At 37.3% G+C, this 12,170-nt stretch overlaps 1 protein-coding gene across 3 annotated transcripts in view; it reads right to left on the minus strand.

Moving 5' to 3' along the window:
• spas (spastin) overlaps nt 1–12,170 on the minus strand; it is a 367,066-nt gene that overhangs the window by 149,419 nt on the left and 205,477 nt on the right. For all 3 annotated transcript variants that reach the window (XM_076208392.1, XM_076208390.1, XM_076208391.1), the window contains exon 2: nt 1,199–1,366. In XM_076208392.1, the coding sequence (XP_076064507.1) occupies nt 1,199–1,349 (151 nt within the window). In that variant the 5' untranslated portion in view covers nt 1,350–1,366. The remainder of the gene's footprint in view (nt 1–1,198; nt 1,367–12,170) is intronic.

The raw sequence follows: 12,170 nt of genomic DNA on the forward strand, positions 1-12,170 counted from the left end.
ATATTGCGCCCATGGTCGAAACTAAAAAAATACCCCGGTATTCAATATGGAATATCAGCATACGCAGATTTGGTCATATACGGTAATTTCGGGAACATAACCACCGTAAAAAAACAGTAAATAAAGCTTTAATGTACTGTATAAAAGAGGGAAACACACGAAAATAAAGATACATGTATTGCTGGACATTGTACATACAGTACATGTACGTACAGTATATGTATACACTTTCGCTTAACGACCAATTCGGTTAACGACAGCGCGCTGGTCCCAATTGTCGTCGTTAAATGAGGAGTGGCTGTACTGCATTTCTTAATGTTAAAATTCACTTCGCTCTTTTGACTCCATTTCCAGACTTCTTGAAAAGATTTGCAAAGTGGGGGAGTGACTGCAAAGGCCTATTGATGCGCTACAAGTGGAGAGGTCAGATTGACTGAATAAATTGACTGGGTGGCCTGCCCGCTCAGGGCAGGCAGTATATACACTGGACACGACCTAATTGTGGTGACCCTTTCTGGCCTATCTGAGCACTGAATCAGATCAACTACCACACAACTCTACCATGCATCAACTTGCACCTTATGCACAAGCATGCTTGTGGGGTACATGTACACCACAGGCTTAATCACGATAACCTTTATCATATCCATAAACAACTAATTATGTAATTCAAAGACCTCACTAAACTATTCTGATAAAATAGAGGATGCATTAGAATCACATAACCATTCTAAGACATTTTAAGTAATTCATACTTTGGAACAAAGCAATGGCAATTGCTAAATAAAAATAGTTCCCATCAAACAAGCAGCACACAACTTGGTATGCATAACCTTAGTCCTCTCAGACACCATTTGACAACTGCTATTATTTTCTATCTAATGTCTACTCTTACTTCAGTGACCATTATGTGTCCAGCTAAATTTGATTGACCAAGAACCACTAGCAATATCACCAGCAAGAAAACCAATGAAAACTTTTCACTCCAACACTAACTGCATAGAGCATGCATTTACGCAAATGTTCAGCTGCAGATGATGGAAGCAGTAAACAACACAAATAACTATAGCATTTCTGCACTAGTTAATTATCTAGATCAAATACCTATGAAGTATGACATAATACTGAACAAAATACACTACTAAGAAACTATGATGACAATGTGGTTAACCAGCAATGTTGCAGAAAGACATCTTACCAAGCATTTCAAGGCGTTCTTTGGCCATGATGAGATTGGTCCTCATCTTTTCCTGGAGGCGTTGTGCTCGCTCATACACGTCGCCACGCCCTGTGCAATCCACGGAGATGCCAGCCTCCAGCTCTTGGATACCACGTCGGTACATATCCATGGCAACCTCTTTGTGGCCTGCAACACAGTTAACCACTCTTAACAGAAAAATATAAATTGGTGAATAATTAGTAGATCAACAAATAAATGCAAAGTGGCCTTCTAGGCTTCTCAGTTCATAAACCATGTTTTAAGGATAATATAAAACCCTACAACACAGTTAACCACTCTTAACAGAAAAAAAAATATTGGTGAATAATTAACATATCAACAAATAAATACAAAGTGGCCTTCTAGGCTTCTCAGTTCATAAACCATGTTTTAAGGATGATATAAAACCCTACAACACAGTTAACCACTCTTAACATAGAACAACGAATTGATGACATATGACATTCAACCCATGTCAAAGACCTGACAGTAAAAATATCAAGAAAATAAGCACATCATAAAATAAACATCAATCACAAACATGGGTTTGGACAATAGAAACTCTAATGACAGTTTACAAATAATTCACTAGAACAACACTCAACTACACATCCATATCTTAGTTTCCAATAAGCAAAACAAACATGACACTTTATAGACCATACAAAAGAGAGAATAATAACAAGATGTAATAAAACCACCCCAAATGAACAGTTCATAACTCAGTTCACAGGACTACATCAGGGGCTTCAGCTTCCAGATTGGGAGGCAAAATTAAGTGAAAGACCTGTAGATCAGATGTGGGAATTATTTCAAAATATGCTAAGATGATTCACACATCTCATTTAAAGACAAATGCACCTAATGACTATCAGTTATGTAATAATACAGATTTAAAAGACAATACAAAATTAAAACAATACGAAATGAATATCGCTGATAAATCCAAAGAGAATCCCAAAGAATTCTATAGTTACATTAGATATAAAAAGGTTATTAGGAATCACATTGGCCCACTATTATCTGCTGACAGTCAACTTGAATATTCAAATAAAGGAATGTGTGATATTTCAAACAACTATTTTAGTTCAGTATTCATAAAAAAAAAACACCTCATAGTGAACTCCACACTGAAGCCTGTGAAAAGTCTAGGGTGAACTTACTATGGTAAATATATGATATGATGATGATATGGTTTAACGTCACAAACTCCCTCCATCGGAAGGCTAGGACGGTGCCCCTTACAGAGGACTTTGTAGCGTGGAATTTAATGAACCATGCCCTTGGTTCAACTTCGCCGGTGGCAGAATTCGAACCCCCATCCCCTCAACCTTCGCCGAAATACGACACCCTAACCCACTCAGCCAGTGGTATGGTAAATATAATAAGAAAAAATTAAAAGGTGTATAGAAAAACTCAAAGTTTATAAAACACCAGGGCCTGACGGTTGGCATCCAAGAATCTTAAAGGAAATGAAAATTTTTGTTGTTCTATTAGAAATTATTTTCATGAAATCCATCATATCCAGAGATGTCCCAAGAGAATGGAAGCTAGCTAACTCTACTCCCATATTCAAAAAAGGTGACAAAAAGAAACCAAATTACTACAGGCCTATAAGCTTGACTTCAATAGCAGGAAAAATTAAGAGAAACTATCATCATAGATACTATCAAACACATTTAGGAAATAACTGTTTGATAAATGATAACCAGTATGGATTCAGACAGAAACGTTCTTGTGTGACTAACATACTCAAATTCTACAACGCAGTCATCTCGAATTATGACAAAAGAAACACTATATATTTAATATATCTAGACTTTGCAAAAGCTTTTGGTACCATCCCCCATGAAAGACTACTAACTAAATTAGCTTCATATGGAATAAGTGGTAGCCTATTAAATTGGATTAGTAATTGGTTAAATGATTGAAAACAGAGAATTGTTCTAAACGGCAAAACTTCTCTATGGAAAAATGTTAAAAGTGGAGTTCCTCAGTATTCTGTTCTTGGTCCACTTCTATTCACAGTATATGTTAATGATGTAGACCATGGACTGAAATCTATTGTCTCCAAATTTGCTGATGATACAAAACTGGGCAGAATAGCAAATGATCACTTAAACCAATTAGATATTAAAGAAGATTTAGATAAACTACAGCAATGGTCTGAAAAGTGGCTAATGAAATTTAACACAAATGCAAGGTTATGGACATAGGTAAAAATAACAGTATGATTACTTGGAAATTTGTTAACAAAAGAGGATAGTGAAAAGGATCTCAAATCATCTAGGCAGTGTTTTTCAGCCTATGAGAAAGCAAACAAGATTCTAAGACTGATTGCACAATAATTTGACTTCAAAAGTCCATCTCTCATTAACAAGCTATATAAATTGTTAGTTTGTCCACATTTGAAATATGCTGTTTCTGTATGGTCACCGTATCTTATTAAAGACATTGACAGATTGGAAAAAGTATAACGGCAAGCCACAAAACTGATCCTAATATAAAAAATAAATAATATGAAAATAAACTAAAACATGAATCTATTTTTCCTAAAAAAGCGTAGACTCAGGGGTGACTTGATACAGGTCTTTAAGATTCTAAAGGGAACTGACATCAAAAGTGACAAAATTTTCACACTGAATGAGAATCAGACAAGAAATAATGGTCTCAAACTGTCAGGAAATATATTCAATATGGAAGTGGGTAGAAACGACTTTGCCAACTGTGTAGTTAATGAATGGAATAAACTTCCTGCAGAGGCAGTGCAATGTAGTTCAGCTCGAAGATTTAAGATTCATTTAGATAAACACCTAAGCAAGATGCTGTAATGCCTGCCATTTATTTTATATAATTTGTTTGTTATTTGTCTGTCTGTTATTTGATTATTATTTATCTGTCCATTTATCATTATTTACTATTTTCATTTTGTTTATTATTTAACTTTACCTATTATTATTTATAAGCCGTTGCATGTTATTGTGGGGTTAAAAGTTGTTAAGTAGCATGCAGCTGATACTTTAGGGTCTATATGGAACACCTCTACAGAACAGAGCCACACATAATTTTGTCTGTGGTAGAGGAAATCTCTTTTCACAGAGACATGATGATACTTTATTATATTGCAACTGTCCCCCAACTCTTGTTACTGTCCTGTACAATTTCTTTGAATATTCATTTTCTCATTTCACTGAACCCTGTGGTGGGGGAAATCAAATATTGCCACATGGGTTGTATAAGGTGACAAAAATGGGACATGGATAGGACTAGGCATCCTTCTCCCTGTAGCTCCAAAGGGAGTAAAGGCAGAACAGAGTTTGGGAAGAGTTTTCCAACCAGTATCCTAAGTTTTGGGTCTTTTAATGTGTGTGGATGTGGTACAGATGAGAGCAAAAGGGAGGAGATAGACAGTATGTTTGTGAGAAGAAAGATGGATGTGTTGGCATTGATTGAAACCAAAAGTTTGAGAGTGTGGTTGGGAGGACATCAGGAGCAAAGAGAGGATGAGGGAGAGAAGGGTGTGGAGGAATGGAAGGTTTCTTCAAGGTTAATGTGGATAAAGGTGAAACTGGGGAGGGAGATGTGGGTTTTTGTAAGTGCATATGGGTTTGGTAGTGAGAAGAGTGTAGAGGAAATGGAGGCTTTTTTGATAGATTTAAATGAGTGCATAAAGAACTTAGGGAGAAATGTCAATATAGTGGTATTGGGAGACCACAATGCTAGGGTAGGAAATGAACCAATAGACTAACCAAAATTGAATCTTACTTGTTCACCTGGCTATTTAAAACAAAAGTTAAGCACGACCCCTGTGGGGATGGGGGTGGTTATGTGTGAATGATATTTTGATGCAGCCCAAAGGGATATCTCCCTGTCTTCTATTTTTCTGCATGAGGAGACGGGGGGGGTCGATGATTAAGTGAAATTACCTTGCTGTGGATGTGCTGTATCTTGCTGCATTTGCTTCTGGCCCCGGGCAGTGGGCAGGACACTGGGATGACCCATCATCCATGAGGAACTAAGATGAGAGGGAGGAAAGAGTTGTCGATGGGAGTGAAATGTGTGGGAGTGGGTATATGCCTTCTAACTTTGGCTACCTCCCTGAAAAGAGGGAATACTTTGACCTCAACTAGAGAGCTCGTTTTTCTGCAAAGACACCAGCTAGCGAATACCTGTGAAATTTATATCTCCGAATAGTGTTAAGTGATTGTGTTGTGTTTTTGTAATTGTATACATATAGCACTATACAGTTACAGATATAAGATAAAATGTAGTGTTCTATTTAAATTCAAAACAGTTTTCTGTCACTGTACTCCAAAGGTAGGAGAAATAGTATAAGGTAAGCAGAGTAAGCTTCGCGTATTTAGTTTATAAGAGACTGCTTTGTTTTTTTGTTGTTGATTTGTATTTTCTCTTTGCCGTTTTTATTGCTAAAGGAGGAGCGAAATGGCTTGTGAAGGTTGCGTGAACCTAGAGGTCCATCTCAGGATGTGAGGAGGAAATTCGTCTTCTCAGGAGTGCGCTCCGTGAGAAGAGTGAACCCTCCCCACAACCCAAAGAGCATTCCACTTCTTCCCCTACTGTCACTGCTGTGAGCGAGTGGCGCTCCGTGGGGTCCCGTTTGTCGAGCCCGCGTTCGGTAGACGTGTGCCCTGTGGAGCAGCCGCTGGCTCTAGCCAATCATTTTGCTCTACTGGAGGATGAAGTGGCTGAAAACCAGGAGTTCTTGGTGGTGGGAGACTCCATGGTGCAAGGCTATGACGATATCCTGCAGCGGAAGACTAAGTGACGTTGCAAGCTTGTATGTCAACCTGGCCGTGGGATCGCCGATTGCACCCACTCCATCAGGGAGCAAGGAAGGACGAACACGGTTACGATTGTTCATACATGAAGTAACGATGTAGGTAGGGTGACATCAGAGGAACTTGTTCGGAATTACAAGGTCCTCCTTCAGGAGATGAAGGAACGTGGGAGCCGTCACGTAGTCTGTGGGATCCTCCCGAGGATCTACGCAAACTCCTGTTGGAACAGTAGAGCCATAGGGATCAATGATAGGATATCGCAGTTGTGCACACAATTAGGATACCACTTTCTTGATCCTTGGTATCTCTTTTCTAGGCGCCGTGACCTTTACGCTTCTGATGGGATCCACCTTATCCGCAGAGGCAAAGATGTTCTTACAAACCTCATTGTGGGAGTTTGTAATGAACTAGCTCCTTTTTTAGGGTAGAAACCCAAAGGGAAAGGGAAATAGAATGTACTTGGGAAAACAGTGTAGAGTATAGCATTGATGTAGAACATCAATATAATTTTAGGATATAATGTCAGTAGAGGATGAAATGTTACATTAGGATGTAATGTCAAAGGACAAAATGTCACGATGGGAGGTAATGACAGTGGAGGACAAAAGATCACGATGGGAAGTAATGATAGTGGAGGACAAAATATCACGATAGGATGTAATAATAATGGAGAAAATATCAAGGTAGGATATGTCAGTGGTGGACAAAATATAATTTTAGGAAGGGATACCGGACAGAATGTCAATGAAGGCCAAAATATCATGATGGGATGTAATGACAGTGGAAGACAAAAGATCACGATGGGATGTAATTATAGTGGAGGAAAAAATATCACGGTAGGATATAATGTCACTGGAGGACAAAATACAATTTTAGGAAGGGATGCTGGACATAATGTCCATAAACGACGGGAGGCCGGCGTGAATCACGGTGACGTAGGGGGACAAAATGTACAAAAGAGATCAGATGACCGTGATCGACCAGATGTCCGTGATGGGGGAAATGTTAATTTTGATGGGAGAAATGTTAATGAGGCATTGAATGTCAATGAAGGACCAAATGATAATATAGAGCAAGGCATAAATAAAAAAACAAAATGATAATGGAAGACATGATACTGAAACTCAAATTGTGTCAAAAAGAAATAATCACAAGATTCTTAAAACCATGTACTCTAATGCTCATGGTATTAGGAACAAATTTCAAGAAATACAGGTTTATGTCAAAAGTGAAAATCTCGATATGATAGGAATAACTGAGACATGGTTAAATGGTACAGAGTTCGAAGCTGAATTTAATATTGCGGGATTTAAACACTTTCATCAGGATAGAAACCCACAAGAAAGGTGGGGGTGTTCTGTTGTACGTTAAAAACAATGTTCATGCTTGTGTTTTAGAGAAAGTGAAACAGGATGCATATGATAGTTTGTGGGTTGAGTTAACCCAAACAAATGGACAAAAAATGAATATAGGTGTAATATATAGGCCAAAGACGTTATCATTAGCAGACGACAAACTTATTTCAAGAACTGTCTAGTTTCTGCAACCGGGATTTATTGATAATGGGTGATTTCAATTTTACTGACATTGATTGGATGACCCTTGAACATGGCCATATAGGTAGTCGCTTGATTGATTTTCTTGGTGACAATTACTTAATTCAGTATGTAAAAGAGCCCACAAGATATGGAAACTTACTCGATCTATTGATCACTAGTTGCGAAAGCATGGTAACTGATGTAGAAGTCGGTGAAACTGTTGCATATAGCGATCACAACTTAGTTAGATTCAAACTCCTAAAAATTTTTAGAATAGATACTTGTGTTTCTAAAATACCCGATTTCAGTAAAGCTCAGTTCATAGGACTACGTCAGGAGCTTCAGCTTACAGATTGGGAGGCAAAATTAAACAAAAGACCTGTAGATCAGATGTGGGAAATATTTCAAAATACGCTCACTAAGATGATTCATACTTACATTCCTTTTAAGGACACACGTCCCCCAAATCAGGCTCGCCCAAAGTGGCTCGACAAAGAAACTAAAAAAACTATTGCTAAAAAGAGACAGGCTTATAAGAAATATTAGTGCTCGGGTGCATCTAATGACTATGAAAATTTTGTATCAATACAAAGAGAGATTTAAAAAAGACAATAAGAAAAAGAAAACAACAATACGAAATAAACATCTCTGATAAATCCAAAGAGAATCCCAAAGAATTCTATAGTTACATTAGAGATAAAAAGGTTGTTAGGAATCACATTGGTCCACTATTATCTGCTGATGGTCAACTTGAATATTCAAATGAAGGAATGTGTAATATCCTAATCAATTACTTTAGCTCGGTATTCGTAAACGAAACACCTCAAAGTCAACTCCAAACTGAAACCTGTGAAAAGTCTAGGGTAAACTTACTACGGTAAATATAACAAAAGAAAAAATTAAAAGGTGTACAGATAAACTCAAAGTTAATAAAACACCAGGGCCTGACGGTTGGCATCCAAGAATCTTAAAGGAAATTAAAAATGAGATTGTTGTTCCATTAGAAATTATTTTCAAGAAATCCATCATATCCGGAAATGTCCCAAGAGAAAGGAAGCTAGCTAACATTACTCCCATATACAAAAAAGGTGACAAAAAGAAGCCAAATAACTATAGGCCTATAAGTTTGACTTCAATCGTAGGAAAAATAATGGAAACTATCATCAGTGATGCTATCGAACATCATTTAGAAAGTAACCGTTTGATAAATGATAGCCAGCATGGTTTCAGACGGAAACGTTCTTGCGTGACTAACTTACTCGAATTCTACAACACAATTATCTCGAATTATGACAAAAGAAACAATATAGATTTAATATATCTAGACTTTGCAAAAGCTTTTGATACCGTCCCACACGAAAGACTACTAAATTAGCTTTACACGGAATAAGTGGTAGCCTATTAAGTTGGACTAGTAATAGGTTGAATGGTCGAAAACAGAGAGTTGTTTTAAATGGAAAAATTTCTAGATGGAAAAATGTTACAAGTGGAGTTCCTCAGGGTTCCGTTCTTGGGCCACTTCTATTCATAGTATGTATAAATGATATAGACCATGGACTAAAATCTACTGTTTCCAAATTTGCTGATGATACAAAACTATGCGGAATGGCAAATGATCACTTAAACCAATTAGATATTCAAGAAGATTTAGATAAATTACAGCAATGGTCTGAAAAGTGGCTAATGAAATTTAACACAAGTAAATGCAAGTTAATGCACATAGGTAAAAATAACAGTAAGTACGATTACAAGTTATTTGGAAATTCGTTAACAAAAATGGATAGTGAAAAGGATCTCGGCGTAATTATCAGTAACGATCTCAAATCATCCAAGCAGTGTATTTCAGCCTCTGAGAAAGCAAATAAGATTCTAGGACTGATTGCACGATCTTTTGATTTCAAAAGTCCATCACTCATTAACAAGCTATATAAATCGTTAGTTCATCCACATTTGGAATATGCTGTTTCTGTATGGTCACCAAATCTCATTAAAGACATTGACAGACTGGAAAAAGTACAACAGCGAGCCACAAAACTGATTCCAAATATCAAAAATAAATCATACGAAAATCGACTAAAACATATGAATCTGTTTTCCCTAAATAAGCGTAGACTCAGAGGTGACTTGATACAGGTCTTTAAGATTTTAACCCTGGACAGGTAGCGTTGTGTCAGATCCGCACCAGGACACTGCGCAAAACGCGTTTTTTGGTTTCTGCGCATAGACGCCTAGCGTGATCTCGCTTGTATTTCAGGGACCGTTAGTCATTCACCGGCCTCAGTGAAAGCAACATGTGTGTCACCTCTGGTCCGCCACCTGCACCCGCTATCGCCCTCCAAAGTTGTAAATGGTGCATATCTGACACCACGCTACCGTTACTCGGGTGAGTCACGCAATTGCAAAAGTTTTGCATTTTACATTACTGCATTATTACTTAGTGAAATAATTTTATTGTGTTTATCGGAAAATATCAGTGAATGGTGTAGCTACCCGTACCAATAGCCATATTGGATCAGAGGGCAGCTAATTTCTAATTTTCAATTTTTTTCTATTATCAGATTTCAGCATGGCAAAGAGAAGCCTGACGGAGGAAGAGTATTTGTAGGCCCTTTTCGTGAGTAGCGATGAAGAAGAGCCTTCTATAGTGACTTTTGAGGCATATGCCCTCTCTGCCCTTCCTCTTCTAATGCCAGGACCAAGCTTTTGTGTGGAAAGTGCCATAAACCTGCATGTAACTCGCATGTCAACTACATCTGTGACCAGTGCCATTACGCGTGGTAAGTTTCACGAATGATTTTTTTTTACCAGATTATACTTACTAAATATAATTTTTGATATTTTTTATCCTCATCTAGGGCCATTGTAAATTACTTTTGCAAAATTTCATGCATATCCATCAATTATTAGTACTCTAAATATGCCTTTCTTTTACGTAAATTGCGCACAGTAAGGGTTACATTGAAACTAAGTCTTTTTTTTTTTAGTTTATAGTCACTAAATATCATTTTCTAAGGTTTTGTCGTCATCTAGGATTATTGTAGATGACTTCTGGAAAATTTCATTCAGATCTAATAAGTATTACTACTATAGATATAGCCTTCCTTTCACACCAAAATTTTTAGTGATTTTGTACATAAAAAATTAACCGCTTTTTCTTTTCTTTACAGATTTTGCTGTTTTGCTCCAATCAACAATGTTTTTACATCAATCAACTCAGGAACTCTTCTACGTTTAAGAAAACACTCGTTATTAGTGGAATTTGGTATTCTAAAGTGTACAGTGCCTGTTATTTGACCAAATGTCTATTTTTACAATTTTTTTCGTAATCATGTAAATGAAGTGTTATTTTTATATTTAGCGTTTTTTCTCCTTCACCAGTAGAAAGTAGAGTCTTTAAATTATTAGAATATAATAAAATAAATAAAAAAGGGCATAAGTGCCCAAAGTGAAAGTAACAGATATGACACCATGCTACCTGTAGCGGGAGAGTTTGTCCACACTACCTGTCCAGGGTTAAAGGGAATTGACAACATCAAAAGTGACAAAATTTTCACATTGAATGAGAATCAAGACAAGAAACAATGGTCTCAAACTGTCCGGAAATAGATTCAATTTGGAAGTAGGTAGAAACAACTTTGCCAACCGTGTAGTTAATGAATGGAATAAACTTCCTGCACAGGTAGTGCAATGTAGTTCAGTTCGAAGCTTTAAGAATCATTTAGATAAACACCTAAGCAAGATGCTGTAATGATTATGATTTATTTCACATTATTTGTTTTTGTTTTGTTATCATTTGTCTGTCTGATTTTCATTTATTACACTGGCCTGCGAAGTTTCAAAGGTAAAGCATCTGATAACTGATTCTAGGGTAATTTGCTATGCAGAATCTAAAAATCACACTCATTTTGTTCAATCAGGTCACGTTTTTGAGATACGAGGCGGTAAAAATAATTAAAAACGCCATTTAGTGCTATTTATTCCCTTTAATTTGGGAAAAAAATTCTTGACAAAAGAAATAATTTTTTCTTGCATAGTTCAGAAGATAAAGAGGATATATTACAGAAAATCTAATCATGGATGAAGGGCCTTTTCAGTGACTTTCTCCTGTGTTGGGCAGCCACCACGTCTCATTTCAAACACCAACAGTAGTCCGCAAGAAAGTTCACATCCCACCGGCCTTGGTAGCATTCTTCCATGACACGAATATCCTGGTGGAAACGTTCTCCCTGTTCCTCACTAAAGTCACCACAGTTCTGAGGGAAATAGTCTAAATGGGACCGTAGAAAGTGCATTTTGACTGACATGCGAGCCCCTAATTTTTGATAGCTGTTCAAGAGCTCATCGACTTCTTTCTTGTATTCTGCACTTTGGTTATTTCCTAGAAAGTTTCTTATCACTGACTTAAGCGACCACCAAACGGACAGCTCAGCTGCATTCAGTGCATCGTCAAACATTGAGTCCTTCATAAGTTCCCTTATCTGAGGCCCATCAAAGATGCCAGCCTTAAGCTTTTCCAGACTGATCCGAGGAAACTTCTCCTGAAGAAAAGTAAATCCCATGCCGTCCTTGTCCATTGCCTTCACAAAGTTCTTCATCAGTCCCAGTTTGATATGT

This window comes from Oratosquilla oratoria, chromosome 25 (assembly GCF_046742065.1).
Source record: "Oratosquilla oratoria isolate Oo_2021 chromosome 25, ASM4674206v1, whole genome shotgun sequence".
Classification (NCBI taxonomy): Eukaryota; Metazoa; Arthropoda; class Malacostraca; order Stomatopoda; family Squillidae; genus Oratosquilla; species Oratosquilla oratoria.